This window comes from Desmodus rotundus, chromosome 10 (genome assembly GCF_022682495.2).
Source record: "Desmodus rotundus isolate HL8 chromosome 10, HLdesRot8A.1, whole genome shotgun sequence".
Taxonomy (NCBI): domain Eukaryota; kingdom Metazoa; phylum Chordata; class Mammalia; order Chiroptera; family Phyllostomidae; genus Desmodus; species Desmodus rotundus.
Window position 1 is genome coordinate 62,596,769 of NC_071396.1, and position 17,906 is coordinate 62,614,674.

Sequence of the window (17,906 nt, forward strand, 5' to 3'; positions counted from 1 at the left end):
CCCTGAAAGGGGTATACATTCCTGATGTCATTCATTTACTGGAGGAGGGGCTTCTTAGATCGAAAGCTGAAATTTAGAAAACAGGTCTTTTCTTCGGTAAAATAAGGGATTCTAAAGTCTTGCTGTACCTCATTTCCTTTGAGCTAGATTAGTGGTTCCAACCAGTGGGCTGCAGAACCTGAAGGGGCCAAGACAATGCTATAAATTTGAATAACCAATCTGTTAGCAGTAGTGTTAGACCTCAGTTCTTGGGTTCGGCAAAGAAAGGATTCAGTACCAAGAATTCTAGTGCAAGAAGTTTATTTAGCTTTTTAAAAAGAAAGTCACCGAGGGAGAAGGAGTGAGCCAGCTGGGCTGCATGGACTCAGGAAACAAGTTACAGAGGCAAAAGAAGAGCCCTTTCAGCTTAAAAGAAAGCAAGCAAAAGATACATGCCTAAGGAAAGAACGGCAAGGCATTGGGGTACTCTAGAGAGAGAATGAACACACTGGGTTCTTTGTTTTAATGGTTTTCATTTGTTCTCTAAAGGTGGGACTTTTATGGGAGGTCTCAGGGGAGATTCTCAATAGAATATTCATCAGCATTCCAGGCACTCTCCCTTGTGAGCACTCCTGCACCTTTCCTTTACCCCTCTTCTTCCTCCTAGGTGTGTGACCTTTTCATTATTCTCTTCTAAGCTGCAAGGGCACTTCTTTTGCTTCTGTAACTTGTTTCCTGAGACTGAATTAAAAATGCTTCACAGAATGACAGTTTTATGCATTTGGAATTAAGGAGGGAATATAAGAAAGATTACGTGAAGGTGGGAGAAAGCAAGACAGGGATTGAATTACAGGATAGTGAAGAAGATTATCTGCTAGCTCTAAAGGGTCGTTTAGCTCCTGAGAGGTCTGAAAAAGGCCTGTCAAAGGTATTTTAACCCAGGTGCACAGAAACAATGGAAGCCCTGGCTGGGTAGCTTAAGCAATTGCAGAATCTTCCTGATATACCGAGGTTGTGGCTTCAATCCCCAGTCAAGGCACATACAAGAATCAACCAATGTGCATAAATAAGTGGAACAACAAATCGATGTTTCTCTCTCCCTTCTTCTCTGTCTCAAATCAATAAATTAAAAATAAGATTAAACGAACAGACAAAAGAGAAAAATGGACAGGACTTTCTTAAGATAAAGATAAACCATTTACTAATGGAGTTATATGCCTGGGGAATGACTACCCACCATGACCTGCCCAGTTAGAAATTTATGGTCAGATCACCTGTGAGATTACTTGCTATAGAACCCTTTTTTATCCACAGGGGCAAATGTTGGAAACTTTTGATCTTGGCTTCAACTGGGCAAAGATCTACATCTGGTGCTTTTTGGAATGCGAGGTAAGAACTAATTGTGTTCGGCATTATATGCCAGAGAGTATAAGCTATATGTTATAATTAGATATCTAGACACAAGTTACTCTTTGTTGTTTTTTTACCTCTGAGCTTTAGGAAAACAATAGTTTTCAAACTTTAACATCCATAAGAATCCCCTGGAGAGCTTGTTAATGCTATTTCCTGGACTCTTATCAACAGATTCTAATTCAGTAAGTTCGAGTGGGGCCTAAAATTTACATTTCCAACAAGCTAGCAGTTCTGCACTTGATGCTGGTGTGAGAACCAGGGTCTTAGAACCTCAGCTGTACTCAGAAAACTAAGACAAACTTAGTGAGGCAAGCACTATTTCCCCAATCAGGGAGGTTCACAAGGGAGTTCCAAAGGTATGGTGAATATCTGGTGAAAATAATTGTCTCTTTGAGATCAAGGGCCAACCTTAGAGGAAATGAATTGATTTTAAGAGGGCAAATCAGTTGCCTTTCCTTCATAAAATAGTATATATTTTCAGATTGGAAAGTGATATGAAGAACTGATTGATGCCAACAATCATGGAGTAATCTGGGACATACCATGCCTTCAATCTAAATACAGGGTGGAACAAAAGTAGGTTTAGAGTTGTGAATATGCAAAACAGAGTTTATTCTTTTATTATTTATTTATTTATTTAATTTATTTTTAGAGAGAGGGGAAGGGAGGGAGAAAGAGAGAGAAACATCAATGTGAGAGAGACACATTAATTGGTTGCCTCTCACACTTCGTCAACCAGGGACCTGGCCCCCAACCCAGACATGTGCCTTGACTGGGAATTGAACCGGAAACCATTCAGTTCACAGATGGGTGCTCAATCCACTGAGCCACACCAGCCAGGGCTATTCTTTTACTATTATTCACTAATTATTGTCTTATTTTTCACACGAACCACTATAAACCTATTTTTTGCCCCATCTTGTAATCAGTTTTGTTAAAGAAAATCACATGCCCAAAATGGTGTCACTCATACTAAAAGCTCATGATACCAAACCTAGATTTAATACCTGATCTAATTATAGTTTCAACCTCTGCCAAGAAAACAATCTTGATTTTTCAGTATGAAATTTCCTGGTCAAGCACAAGTTAGATACTCTGTACCAATGGCCCTCTCCATCCCCCACAGAAAGAAGAGGCAATCCATATAATAAAAATTCTTCTCTTTCTCTTCTCGCAAATGTCTCTGCCCGCAAACAATCCTTTTTTCTTTCCCTAACTGCTCCTTTTCCCCATCCTTCTTCCTATAAATTTCTTGCATTTTGTACAAGTCCTCCAAATGCCCTTCTATTTGCTAGATGACATGCTGCCTTATTCATGGATCACTTAATAAAGCCAATTAGATCTTCAAATATACTCTGTTGAATTTTTTTTTAAATTACCTATTGATTTCTTTTCTTTTTTTATTTTAAAGATTTTATTTACTTTCATATAGGGCAAGGGAGGGGAAAGAGAGGGAGAGAAACATCAATGTGTGGTTGCCTCTTGAGTGCCCCTATCTGGGGAACTGGCCTGCAACCCAGGGATGTGCCCTGACTGGGAATCAAACAAGTGATCCTTTGGTTCACAGGCATATGCTCAATCCATCAAGCCACACCAGCCAGGGCAACCTATTGATTTTTCTTTTTTTTTTTCATGGTTGAGCATCAGTCTTTCAATAGCTCTTCTTTCTTTAAGTATTTTTTAATTGATTATGCTATTATAGTTTTTCCAGTTTTCTCCCCTTTATCCCCACTCCACCCTGCCACCCCAACCCTCCAGCATTCCCCCCCCTTAGTTCATGTCCATGGGTTGCATATATAAGTTGAGTCTGCTGTTTCCTATACCATTTTTCTCTCTCCCCATCTATTTTATGCCTACTAATTCTTCTTCTTCTTCCCTGTACCTTTCTCCCCATTCCTACTTTCCCCCTCCCCACTGAAATCCCTCTGTGTGATGTCCATTTCTCTGTTTCTGTTCCTGTTCTAGTTGTTTGCTTAGTTTTTGTTTTCATTTTTTGTAGGTTCAGTTTGAATAGTTGAGAGTTTGTTGTCATTTTACTGTTCATAGTTTTTGATCTTCTATTCCTTAGATAAGTCCCTTTAACATTTCATATAATAAGGGCTTGGTGATTATGAACTCCTTTTACTTGACTTTATCTGGGAAGCACTTTATCTGCTCTTCCATTCTAAGTGATAGCTTTGCTGGATAGAGTAATCTTGGATGTAGTTCCTTGCCTTTCCTGACTTCAAATACTTCTTTCCAGCCCCTTCTTGCCTGCAAGGTTTCTTTTGAGAAATCAACTGATAGTCCAATGGGCACTCCTTTGTAGGTAATTCTCTCCTTTCCCCTTGCTTCTTTTAGGATTCTCTCTTCATCTTTAATCTCGGGTAACATAATGATGATGTATGTTGGTGTGTTCCTCTTTGGGTCCAACTTCTTTGGGACTCTCTGGGCTTCCTGGCCTTCCTGGAAGTCTATTTCCTTGCCAGATTGGGGAAGTTTTCCTTCATTATTTGTTCAAGTAAGTTTTCAATTTCTTGCTGTTGTTCTTCTCCTTCTGGCACCTCTATGATTCGAATATTGGAACATTTCAAGCTCTCCCAAAGGTTCCTAAGTCTCTCTTCATTTTTTTGAATTCTTGTTTCTTCATTCTGTTCCGGTTGGACGTTTATTTCTTCCTTTTGTTCCAAGTTGTTGCTTTGACTGCTGGTTTCCTTCCTGTCACAGCTGGTTCCCTGAATATTTTGCCTTATTTCATTTTGGGTGTCTTTCATTTGTTTTTTCATTTTTTGACCAACCTCAATCAGATCTGTGAGCATTTTGTTTACCAGGGCTTTAAATTCTCCATCAGATAGGTTGGCTATGTCCTCATCGTTTAGTTCTCTTTCTGTGGCTTTGCTCTGTTCTTTCATTTGGGCCATATTTCTTCGTCTTGGCACAGCTGATATGTTGTAAGGGGGTGGGGCCTTGGGTATTCACTCGGGGAGGGCCATCCTTTTTGCTGCAGTGTGTACTGCCTATGGGGGAGGGGCCAGAGAGGGAACAGTGCAGCTTGCCTGCTCATCTCTAGAGCACTTTTCCATGAACTCTCGTGTGAGACTGGGAGTATCTCCCACTGCAGCAACCCCAGCCATAGCCCACAGTGAGCTCTCAGTCTCAGTTTCTCCTTAAGTCAGCCCCTCCCACACAGCTCACTGAGCTCAGCAGGCCAGCACCACCCCCACCCCCACAGTCTGCCATCACCGTGTTTTTTCAGAGTTGGCCTGAGTGGTTTGCTGCCTTACCGTGGTTGCTCTGGTTGATTTTTTTCTTTAATACCTTGGTTGTGGGAGTTCCACACAGTTTAATTTTCTGGCGCTTTTGGTTGTTTATTGATTTTAGATTGGTTGTTATCCTCCTTTTGGTTGTGCAAGGAAGCAAAGGGTTTCTACCTGCACCTCCATCTTGGCTGGAACTCCTGATTTTTGAGAAGGAAACATAAATCTGTTGTTTCACCCATTCATGCACACACTGGTTGATTCTTGCATGTGCCATGACCAGGTACCAAACCTGCAACCTTGGCACATCAGGACAATGCTGCAATGAACTGAGCTACCTGGCCAGGGCTCAGTTTAATTTTTTTTAACAGTTTCAATGACAGAACTTCAGAAACCAGGGTAATTAGATTACAGAGTATTCTGGAGGGAGTGTTCATATACAGGAAGTCCTCACTTAACATCTTTGGTCGGTTCTTCAACTTTAAGCAAAACAACATACAACAAAACCAATTTTACCATAGGCTCATTGATATGAGTTAAGTTTCTATGGCATTTCATCAACCTTATAACAAAGTGATGTTGAACACAATATTATTTAAGGACTTGCTTTATTCATAAATTATACTATTCAAGTAGAAAGCCTGGTTGACTATTTAATATTCTGTTACTATTATTTCTTCTAATTTCCATATCTTATTGTTTTCCCTGATCAGTGTTTTCATTATTTTATATGTAGAGGGATATTTTCCCCCCAAGTATTTTAATCCTCTCAGGCAGTGCTGTCCCACAGAACTTTGATGATAGAAATGTGTGTGCTACCATACATTAACCACCTGCCCAATGCAGCTATTGAGCATTTAAAATATGGCTAGTGTTGATTTCAGGAAACTCAAAACCTATAGAGAATTTTTATGAGTTTACTAAACCAAACTGATGACATGCCAAAAAGCAAGGTCTCAAATTCTTTAAAGAATGGCAGTTTCTTTTATACATATGAAATTAAGGAGGGAACCTAGGAAAGATTACATATTAATAAGATTATGTGCTTCCGTAAGGGTGGGTGAGGGTTCAGAATGAGCCACCCCAACCTGTACCTCAGTGGTGTGGGTTGTTTTGAGCTAAAGGCAACTTAGCTTCAGTTTTAAGAGAAAATTCTGCCCATCCCTTTAACTACTTAGAAGACCATGAATTAGGGACTTTGCCCATAATACGAGATAATAGGTGATAACCTTGTAGACCAACTTCAATGGAAGGGAAAATTTATTAAATGTCTGCTCTTATCATTCTGCAATGACCATTTTTGTTGGCAGCAAGAATGGCACCCAAAGTGTTTGACTGGTGGGGTCAGACAGAACCTTGGTTCAGCAACCTCGGTACTTGAGTTCTGGCTAAGAAAGAACTCAGAGCCAAGACTCAAACTATAAGAAAAAGTTTATTTAGAAAGTCACAGAGGTAGAAGAATTGAATGGTAGAGGAAATGGGCTCAGGAAACAAGTTACAGAGGCAAAAGAAGGGGCCCTTTGAGCTTAGGAGAGAGAAGGGTAAAGCTAGTGGATGGGGAGAAGATGAGGGGTAGGGAAACCTGTGGGCATGCTCTACTGAGTACACTGGGTGTTCTGTCCTAAGGGATTAAGGGCAAGGAGTTTATGGGACATCCCAGGAGAGGATTTCAATAGAATGTGCATCAGCTTTCCAGGTGCGTCCTTTAAGGGTCATGGTCTCCACTGATTGGTCAGCACTAGGGCAGAGGGGCTTTAATCAATGCAGCGGGGTCAGAGGTCAGGTGTGGCACTACTTGTCTGGTTTTGCTGCTTTTCTGGTCCTGGAGCTAAATAAAACACAACTGAGTCCTAGACGTATTTATTGTGGGTCAGAACCTCATTGTCCTGGGGGCTTAATGGTTAGGGGCTATTCTTCATCCCCCTGGTTCGTTCCCCCTCTAAGGGCATCTAATCCACATGACTAGCAAAGATGCCAGGGATGAAATGTCAGGGGAGGATCCAAACTGAACGGCCAGCTATATGAAACGTCTGGGGGTCTAAACTGCATGACCAGCGATATGCAAGGTCCAGGCAGTGTGGTCCTTGTTTTCCCAGTTTTGCCTGTTGCTAGGCACCCAGAGCTTTCCACCTTGGTGACCTTTTCTGTACCTGGGCCATCACCCTTGCTCTGCTCATGTCTAACTGCCTACCACATATTGAAGGCCTCAAGATGCATTATCTCGTCCCTAGCACAGAATGTCTTATATACCTAGATCCCCCATTCTGTTTCTTTTTTTTTTTAAATATATTTATTGATTATGCTATTACAGTTGTCCCATTTCCCCCCCGTCACTCCACTCCATCCTGCCCACCCCCCTCCCTCCCACATTCCCCCCCCATAGTTCATGTCCATGGGTCATACTTATAAGTTCTTTGGCTTCTACATTTCCTACACTATTTTTACCCTCCCCCTGTCTATTTTCCACCTATCATCTATGCTACTTATTCTCTGTACCTTTCCCCCCCTCTCCCCCTCCCACTCCCTTATTGACAACCCTCATGTTCTAGTTGTTTGCCTAGTTTGCTCTCATTTTTATTTTATGTGTGGCCGTTAATAACTGTGAGTTTGCTGTCATTTTTACTGTTCCTATCTGTTCCTATTTTTGATCTTTTTCTTAGGTAACTCCCTTTAACATTTCATATAATAAGGGCTTGGTGATGATGAGCTTCTTTAACTTGACCTTATCTGAGAAGCACTTTATCTTCCCTTCCATTCTAAATGATTGCTTTGCTGGATACAGTAATCTTGGATGTAGGTCCTTGCGTTTAATCTTGGGTAATGTAATTATGATGTGCCTTGTTGTGTTCCTCCTTGGGTCCAGCTTCTTTGGGGCTCTCTGAGCTTCCTGGACTTCCCGGAAGTCTATTTCCTTTGCCAGATTGGGGAAGTTCTCCATTATTTGTTCAAATAAGTTTTCAAGTTTTTGTTCTTCCTCTTCTCCTTCTGGCACCCCTATAATTCGGATGTTGGAACGTTTCAAGGTGTCCTGGAGGTTCCTAAGCCTCTCCTCATTTTTCCAAGTTCTTGTTTCTTCATTCTTCTCTGGTTGGATGTTTGTTTCTTCCTTCTGGTCCATACCACTGATTTGAGTTCCAGTTTCCTTCTCATCACTATTGGTTCCCTGTACATTTTCCTTTGTTTCTCTTAGCATAGGCTTCATTTTTTCATCTGTTTTTCAAACAGATTCAACCAAGTCTGTGAGCATATTGATAACCAGTGCTTTGAACTGTGTATCCGATTGGTTGGCTATCTCTTCATTGCTTAGTTGTATTTTTTCTGGAGCTTTGAAGTGTTCTGTCATTTGGGCCATTTTTTTTTGTTTGTCTTGGCGCGTCTGCTACTTTAAGGGGCGGAGCCTTAGGTGTTCACTGGGGCGGGGTAACGCTGGTTGCTGAGCTGTGACGCTGTACGAGGGGGAGGGGCCGAGTGGGAGCAATGGCGCCTGCCTCACTCTCCTCCGGATTTCAATCTTTCACTCCGATACCCACAATCAAACTGGGCCCCTCTGGTGCTGGTTCCCGAGTAAGTGGGCCTGTGCACACTGTAGGCTCCTGTGGGTCTCTCCAACAACCTCTCCTGTGAGGCTGGGAGTCTCTCCTGCTGCCGCCCCAACCCCCAGGGGCACTTTCAGTCAGAGGTTTGAGGCTTTATTTCCCCCAGCTGGAGCCCTGGGTTGCGCAGTCTGCTTCACTGCCTGCCGTTCGTCCTGTTTATCTGTGGGCGAATGTGGTGCCGCAGGGTGCTACCCGCCACTCTGAGTCCGGCCCTCTGGGTTTATCTGTGCAAATGTGGGGCCGCAGGGTCTGCTAGTGCTCGGACTGCCTGCGCCATTTGTCCCACACTCCACCAGTCTCGGTCCCGCCACAGCCACGCGAGTCCTCTCCACCCCGGTGCCCGTCTCCGCCCCTCCTACCAGTCTGGATGAATGTTTATTTTCTATTTCCTTGGTGTCGGTCCCCCTTGCTGTTCGATTCTCTGTCAGTTCTGGTTGTGCGAGGAGGCGCAGTGTGTCTACCTATGCCGCCATCTTGGTTCTCCCTGTTTCTAAACCTCTCATCAATGTGGGTTCTCTGACTCTCTCATGTATGCAGGATCCCTAATAGGACAAAAGATCCCTTTTTAGGCCCTCTTTGCCAGAGCTAGCCAGACCCTATAAAGCATAACTAACCCTACTTGTTTTATGAGCCTTTATCCTCTGGACTAGAAAATTACTGGACACACCCTGCAGGTAAAGGAGCTCTAGGAACTTATGAAACAATGTTATAGAACAGACCCGGAGGTGGGTAGTGAACGATATTCTATTACCAAAAGGACCCCCCCTTTTTCTCTGGGGGTTCTCCCCCACCTACTAGGTTCACTTTGCCCACCACTGGAGGAAAGATGTCTCTCAATTCCAGAGATTGGTCAAAAGGAAAGGAATTACTTATTTAAAAGTTGTACAGACTTAGAGTAATGACTTAATGTCTTCATTAAAATACTAAAGTTCTTTAGAATACCCACAAACACACACATTCCTTCCTTCTCCCCTTTGCCCAGTCCAGGGTACTGTAGTTCAGGAAAAGAAGTAGAAGTCTGTGGTCCAGGAAGCCCCTTGGTTCCGGCACCGTCCCGTGTCGCCACTGTGATCTCCAGTTAATCCAGAGCCATGTGGCACCTTCTCATGGCCTACCAGCAAGAGTCCTTTCTCCCTTTTCTTCCAGGCAAAGTCTCTCCTGCCGCCTAAGCCACATCCCAAAGCCGTGTGGTCCTAACTCTCACCCAAGCCATGTAGTCCTAACCTACTCCACCAAAGCCAAGTAGTCCTCCTTGGTATGGCTGCCTAGCCTGGGTTTAAATCCCCGTGCCAATCTTCCTCTGCAGCCCCACTTCTGACTCTTCCCACAATCAGTTACACCTGCCAGCATTCCTTTATTCTTCCAGCTTTACCGGGCTGCCATAGTAAGTCCCGGCATGCATGGCCCCATGGCGTGGAGCCAATCATCTCCAAGCTCTCACGCAGGTGCTGTAACCAGGGGGAGTTGCTTCCCAGTTATATCCTGTGTTGAAGTCACTCCCATCCTCCTGGCTCAAAGCATGTCCACAGCTATTTAACATACCTATGAAACCAGTTAAAGGTTATAGATACGTTAAATGATCACACAGGAGGTTAGCTGCAAAGCTGTTGCTATACGAAACAGCTCTTGATGGCCCTGCTCCATGTGTCCCATCCCCCAGCTCAGACTGGTGGTGGTGAAGACATAATATATATATTTTTCTCTAATATTTCCTGAACACCATGAGTTCTGGACCCCATTACAAATACCTACTTGGGGCCCCCCTCTTGTTTGCACCCTGTTACAACAGGACATACCAGATGTCAGCGGCCAGACTGTGCACCCAAAGATGCACATCGAGACAAGCTGCAGCCTATACTAAAAGCCAACTAAAACATCCTGCTCTACAACCACTCCAATCACCTAATAAAAGCTCAAAGCTCCCACCCCTGAGTGCTCATCTACGCACCTAGCCCTTTCCCTGTCTTGGGAAAGTAAAACTTGCACTCTGCACTTTCTTCTCTCTGTGAATTCTTTTACAGCCCACATCACTGACCACCCTAACAATCACCATACATGTGTATTAAATTTGGTTATTTTTCTCTTGTTAATCTACCTCAAGTCTATTTGATTATTAGATCGGCCAAAAGAAACTGGAGGGTAGAGGAAGGTTTGTTTCTCCCCTACAGTAGTTATGACTGTGACGGGTCTGAAAAAGAGGATTACTTTGGCATTTCAAAGGTGTATTAATCTAGATGCAGAAGAACAATGGATAGGGCTTGGTTAACGCAAAGATAAACCTTTTTATAGGCCTGGGAGATGACTACCCACCATGACTTGCCCAGTTAAGGATTTTATGAACAGATAATCCTAGGAGTTAACTTTAGGTCAGATTTATTACAGAATCCCTTTTCTGTTCATACTAGAGCAACTAAGAAACTAAATTTTTAATTTGTTAAAGAAAAAGTTATTCATGATGTCTTTTGAGGATAGAGGTGAGGAAGACTTTATTTAAGGGTGGGGAGAATTATTGTGATAGGTATAAGGAGCACGGCAACAATGAATCTTGTAGAGGGAATGACATTGGGCTTGTTAAAAAAAACTAAATTTAACAAACAAAATTCAACAACTCACAGATACTGCAAACAGACTGGTGATTGACTGAGGGGAGAGGGGCTGAGGGGAACTGTGTGAAAATTAGAAGAAAATTTCAACAAAATGGTGTCACTTGTGCCAAAACCCAAGATACCACACCCAGATTTAATACCGGACCCAACTGCTCTCTCAACGTCTTCCAGAAACATAACCAACTAGTCTGCAATTTTCTGATCACTATCAAGGGGAAAATGTGTCAAGTGGTCCCTCTCCATTCCTCCCAAACCCCAAGAAGAGGCAATCTGCATTATAAAAACCCTTGCTCCCCCCCTCCAGAAAAAGATGTTCCGGTGGGAAAATAATCCTTTCTTTTCTTTTGTTAATAGCTCCCTCATCTCACTTTCCTTTCTAAAAAAAACTCCTCCAGTTTGTACAACCCCTAAGACAATCCTTCTAATTACTAGATGGGATAATGCATCTAGTAATAAATAAAGCCAATTTATTTTTTAAATTATATTTTAATTATTATGCTATTACAGGTGTCCTGATTTCCCCCCCTTTGGCCCCCTCCACCCAGCACCCCCTACTCCCTCAGGCAACCCCCCACCATTGTTCATGTCTTTGGGTCATGTCTATTAAGTTCTTTGACTATTCCATATCCTATATTGTACTTTACATCCCCATGGCTAGTTGTATTTCTTAATCTCCTCACTTTATCACCTATTTCCCCCTCCCATCTGGCACCCTTCCGGTAACTTATTTTTCTCTTGATTAAAGCCAATTTAGATTTTCAAACTCACTTAGCTTAATTTTGTTTTTTAACACACCTTTCATATTTTTATGGAGGTGTTATAATAAAATATCATACACACACGAGTTTACCAACAGATAACACTAACTTTTAAATTGTGTAACCATCTGTATTCTCCCTAACTCTTGGACAGGTGGCCTCTCCTTGTGCTATAGTGATTTGTCACAAGTCTCCCTGGCACCAGGGCTGATTAACAGTCTCCAAGAGGGCTGAGTAATTTCTTCCCTTCGCCGCTTAACTGACATAGATTATGTTTTTTAAAAAGTGACGGGAAAGCTAGAAGAGGTCTTACAGAACTTTCTTGGCCTGCAGCATTCTCGTGAACCTGGCGCTACAGCACCTCCTTCCTGGGGCCATTCCTCCCGAGACCGAGGGCGGGCCACCTTCTATCCAAAGACCCTAACAGCAGCCTCTGGGTGGTTCCCTGGCCCCATCCTTCTCCACCTGGGCCCCCTCTGGACCACACCTCCTCTGTGAGGCCCGAGAGCCCCGCCCCACCCCGCCGGACGGAGGACCCTGGTATGCGCCAGTCGACGCGCTGACGTCCGACGTTCCAGGTACTTTCCCCAGCTGCGGATCGGGCAACGTGGGGGTGGGGCGGGGCGCGGAGTGCGCATGCGCCACAGAGCTAGCACTCTCTCCCGAATCGTGAGGGGGCCTGAGGCTCTCCGCCGGCACAGGCTCCGTTCGCGACAGCTCGCTTCAGCGGACATGTCTGCCACCATCGAGCGGGAATTTGAGGAGTTGGATGCTCAAAATCGTTGGCAGCAGCTCTACTTGGTGAGTCGATGGTTCGCGCAGCAGGAGCTGTAGTCCTTCGTGGATCCAGGCTCGCGCCCGCTAGCTCCCTCCCGCCTCCCCCGCCTCCCGCTGAGGGCGGAAGTGGCCGCGCGCGAGCCGCGTCACGGCTGCGCCTGCGCCGACAGAGTCTCTCGTCTCTTATGAAGAAAAGACTTTAAATGAGGGGGCTGTCCGGCGTAACCGGCGGCGCAAAGTGTGTTTTAGAAGGCGGCGGCGCTAAAGCGACCTCTTGTGGCGGACATGGGAGTGTTTTTCGGCGCCCGTTTGGGTGGGGACCTGTGTGGCCCGGAGTGCCGCTGGTAGTTGGCGTGGGGCGAGGGTGTTGGGCGAGGGACCTGTGAGACCAGCGTCAGTCCTAGAGGCTGCGGGGGGCGGCGAGGCCGCAGGTAACAGTGGGGAGGGCCGGGGGCGGGCAGCCAGTCTTTGGGACCTCGTAGCGCGGGGAGGAGGCAGCGGCTTCGGATTGGGCTTCGCAGTTGCTTGCCCTCCTCTGTACTTCGTTCTGTTCGCGGACACCTTTTTCCCCCGGACGGCAGAGGCGGGCCGTGACACTCATTTTTTGGAGGTGCTGGGGGTCCTTGGCCTCGGTTGTGTGGATGTTACCTAGACCTCGAAATGGTAGTTCCTAAACCCGAGTGTTGGCGAGAGATCCTAGCGATCAGTAGTGTTCATTTACTCAGCGAGCCCAATGCCTCAGCCTATGGGTCGTCCCCCACAGAGGTTCCAGGAACAATAATAGGCTTTGGTTGTATTAGTTAAATAGTAAGGATGTCTTTCTCTTCTAAGTTTTCTTTACTGAGGTACACTTTACATAACAGTTAAATACATATTTTATGTATGTAGTTAAGCGAGTTTCATAAACATATACCCCTGTGCAAACACAATTCAAATCAACATACCCTTTCCATCACCTCAGAAGGTGCTGTCTGCCCCCTCCCCCACCCTATAGGCCCTTACTGTGCTGACCTCTTATTACCATAAATATAATAACCGTGCCTGTTCTCGAAGTCATGGAAGTGGACTCACATAGTTGAACTCTAGGGACTAGCTTCTTTAGCTCAACTACAGAACCTTTAATTCAGATGAGACTTGATTTTTGTCTGTCTTAAAATGACTCAATTGCCTGTTCTCTACTGTTTAATTATTAGCATAGTATTCCAAGATTGAATTGAGTGGTTGTGAGTTAAATGCTGCTTCTGCTGGTGGTTCACTGTGTACAGTAAAAGAAAAGGAAAAGAAAGTCTTTCCTGTAAATCTTGATGGTCCTGGGTTTTTCCCCATTCCATTTAATTAGATGACAGTAAAAAAATGTTTTCGTTGTCATCATGTTCATAATGTAACATTTTCCTCTTCAACACAATAGCGGGAAGTATTATAAACATCCTGATTCATATGGGCACAGAGTACGTTAGGATAGGGCAATAACTTCAAAGAATGCTGGTAAAGACTTCCCCAAATATAGAAAATTTTAAATGCAAATTCTAGTAGGAATCTGTGTGAGAGCCTGCCAGCTATGTCCTTTCCAGTTACATTTGTTTTAGCAGAGGCTGCTCTCTCCAAGTTGGTAGTTATGTATTAAAATACAGATTTGAGAAGAGAAAAGTGAATGCTACAAATTAGTTCAGTTTAACATTTTGGTTAAGCAGTTTGATATAGACAGACAGACAAACATATAGATATTCCTTGAAAATTCAGTGGAAATTGTAATCTTTCTGATCAAGAAAATACACTTGTATACACTGAAAATTTCACATTTAGTTTCAAGGAGTTCAGGAAACCCTTCCGTGGATTCCTGCCTAGGTGTCCTTTAGTTTATTGGATTGGTCAGTACTCTTACTATTATTTTTTCCTAATGGAGGCACAACAGTATTAGTTTGGTCAGGAGAAATTATTCAACACACACTGGTGTTACAGTAAAAGTAGATCTTAAACTGAGAAAGTTAGCATTGCAAACCAAGCCTGGGAAGAGTTTAGTGTTTTACTTTGACAGAATATCTGTTTAGCCATTCTGTCAATATGTGCTGAGTACCAGTAGCGTTCCAGCCCTTTTTCTGAGGTTTGGAGATTCAGCAGAGAATGCCAGTGACAAAGTTCCTGTTCTTGAGGACCTCATATTTTAGTATTTTCTTGAGGTCCTCATTGCAATTCTGTATTTTCATTCATTCATTTATAACACGTTTGTTATGTGTCAGTGTTAGACTGAGTCCCTGTTGTTAAGGATACAGCCTAGTGGGGAGTAGTAAATAGGTAAGCAGATGAAAATGTAAAAGTAGTAAGTACAAAAGCTAGTGTTAAGCACACAGGGTGCTATATGTCCCCCAAAGGAGTCCAGTGGGAGTTCTGGTGAAGCCTCCTGGAGGAGGGAGGGCCTTACCTAAGTCGTGAAGGACAAGTTGACCAGATGAAGAGAAGAGGGGGAGGGAATTAGTGTTCCAGAAAAGGAAGAAAGGTCTGCAAAGGCACAGAGCATAGCATGCCAAGAGAACCATCACCAATTTAGCCTCATTAGGAGTGTGGTGTGAATTTGAGGTTCTCAAGAGTAAGAGCCTAAGAAGATCTTGTAAATCAGACTACGGAATTTGAGCTAGTTGATAAGTATCACTGAGGAATTTTAAGCCTGGAAGTACTGTGTTCATACTATATTTATTTATTAGCAAGGTCATTCTACCAGTGAGTTGAATGGGGGCTAAGTGTAGGCAGGTAACCCAGGGAAGTAGTAGTCTGTTGGAGTAAACCTGAAGAGAAATGTTGAGCTCCTGAACTAAGGCAGTGGCAGTAGGAATGAAGGGGAGAGAGATTTGAAATGGTAAGGGAATAGTTGTATTTGATTTTTAAACTGTTCAACTTGAAGTGCCCGTAAGACATAGAAATGCAAATAGTTTAATATATAAATTTGGAGTTCAGGAGAGTCTGAGCAAAAATACGATTTTGGAATTTGTGAGCACAAAGGTGGTCTTTCAGGTCCTAGATGTGGGTGAGTTTACCTAGGGAAAGTATGGGGGGTTTGGAAATACTGAAGGCCAAGGACAAAATCTTGACAGATAACATTTAAGGGCATAGTCTATGTAGAGAAAAAGGTGCTTGCAAAAAAAAAAAAAAAGACTAGAGAGAAATAGCCATAGAAATGGGGAGAAAATCAGTGTCAGAGAGAGTATGGAGGGAGTTGATGGTCAGCAGGGCCACCTGCTGCAGATGGGACAGCTAAGGTCAACACTGAAAGGGCCCATTGAATTAATGACTAGGACATCAATAGATACCTTAAAGAGAAGTTTCAGTGGAGTACTGAAGTCAGATGCCAAGCATTGAAAAGACAAGGTGGGAAGAAGTGCTAATGAGCAAATGTACACTGCTATTTTAAGAAGCCCAACTTAATGAGATGGAGTGGGGAAAGGTAGCTAAAACGAAGCATGATTATGTGATTTTTCTACTTAAAACCTTTGATGATTTCCATCACTCATAATGTAAAATTCAGACCACATGTCTTGCCTCCCAATATGACTTTCTCCTCTCTTCCATTAGGGTCTGTTCCTTTCAATGTACATGTTTGTTCTCCTGTTGGGCTGTTATAAATGTAATTCTCTGCATTAGTACAACTTTTGCCCCTTTCCTTTCCCCTTTTGCTTAACTGCCTCCTACTCATCCCCAAAGTCTCACTTCCTTAGAGGGTGCCTTCACAACCCTCCCAAGGCAGGGTTTGATCTCCTGTTAAATATTTCTGTAGCATCCCACCACTTCCCCTTTCATAGCAGTGCACTGGATCTAATGCAGCAGCAGATTACTTAAGGAACAAAAGTTGCATTTAGCAAACCACTTTTGCTTAAGTAGGGAAAGGGTGTTTAAGTGGGCTTTCTACTTTGTATGGCACAGCAGGGGGTGATATTTATGATAATGTACAGGACAGTTGTGCTTTTTTAGCAATGCTAATTGAATGAGGAAAAGAAAGGCTTTACTCTTTTATTTTTACCTTAAAATTTTCTTTTTTAAAATTAATTTTTCTAATTTTTTATTTTCAATTGCAGTTGAGTATAATATTAAATTAGTTTTAGGTGTACAACCCAGTGATTAGACATTTATCGTATAACTTAAGAAGTGATTCACCTCGATAAATCTAGTACCCATGTAACACTATACATAGTTTGTACAATATAATTGAATCTATTCCCTATGCTGTACTTTACATCCCTGTGACTATCCTGCAACTATGAATTTGTACTTCTTCATCCCTTTACCTTTTTCATCCATCCTCCCAAACCGTCTTTTAACTGGCAACCATCAAAATGTTCTCTGTATTTATGAGTCTGTTTCTGGTCTACTTGTTTGTTTATTTTGTTTTTTAGGTTCCACATGTAAGTGAAATCATGGCATTTTGTCTTCCTCTGACTTATTTCACTCAGCACAATACCTTCTAGGTCCATAAATGTCATTGCAGATGGCAGGCTTTCATTCTCTTTTATGGCTAACTCATATTCATTGTATATGTGCACCTCTTCTTTATCCATTCGTCTACTGATGGACACTTAGGTTCCTTCCATATCTTGGCTATTGTAAATAGTGCTGCAATGAACATATAGATGTATACGTCTTTTCAATTTAGGGTTTTGGCTGTTTTCAGATAAATACTGTCTTTGCCTCTTGTTATATGGCCTTTGTTTTAAAGTCTTACTTTTGTCTCATATAAATATTGCTACCCCAGCTTTTTGTTTATCTGTTTTCCTTTTCATGAAATATCTTTTTTCCATCTCTTAGTTTCCGTGTGTCTTTCGATGTGAAGTGAGTCTTTTGTAGACAGCATATGTAAGAGTCTTGTTTTTGTTATCCATTCAGCCTCTATGTGTCTTTTGATTGGAGCATTTAATCCATTTGCATTTAAAGTAATTGTTGGTGGATATAAATTTATTGCCATTATATTCATATTCTTTATTTACTTTTTAAAATTTTGTATTTTTTATTATATTTTTATTTATTTATTGTAAAGTATATTTTGTTGGTTATGCTATTACAGTTGTCACATTTTTTTCCTTCCCTTTATTCCCCTCCACCCTGCACAGCCTCACCAGCATACCCCCCCTCTTAGCTCATGTCCATGGGTCGTACATGTAAGTTCTTCAGCTTTTCCATTTCCTATACTATTCTTAACCTCCCCCTGTTTATTTTGTACCTACCATTTATGCTTTTTATTCCCTGAACCTTTTCCCCCATTCTCCCTGCTCCCTTTCCCTGCTGGTAACCCTCCATGTGATCTCTATTTTTGTGATTCTGTTTATGTTCTAGTTATTTGCTTAGTTTTGTTTTGTTTTTAGATTTAGTTGTTGATAGTTGTCGGTTTGTTGTCATTTTACCCTTTAACATTTCTTGTAATGCTGGTTTGGCGGTGATAAGCTCCTTTAGTTTTTTTGTGTGTGGAAAGCTCTTTATCTGTCCTTCAATTCTAAATGATAGCTCTGCTGGTAGGTTGTAGGTTCTTGCTGTTTATCAGTTTGATAATGATATAAACAT

The 17,906-nt window shown here is 42.6% G+C and overlaps 1 protein-coding gene across 3 annotated transcripts in view; it reads left to right on the forward strand.

The window, feature by feature from the left end:
* Positions 1 to 12,192: 12,192 nt before the first annotated feature.
* The window catches only part of PTPN2 (protein tyrosine phosphatase non-receptor type 2), a 137,964-nt gene continuing 132,250 nt past the window's right edge, over positions 12,193 to 17,906 (forward strand). For 2 of the 3 annotated variants that reach the window (XM_045187778.2, XM_024580254.3), the window contains exon 1: positions 12,193 to 12,389. In XM_045187778.2, coding sequence (XP_045043713.2) covers positions 12,225 to 12,389 — 165 coding nt within the window. In that variant the 5' untranslated portion in view covers positions 12,193 to 12,224. The remainder of the gene's footprint in view (positions 12,390 to 17,906) is intronic. The other variant, XM_024580255.3, reaches the window with a different exon arrangement.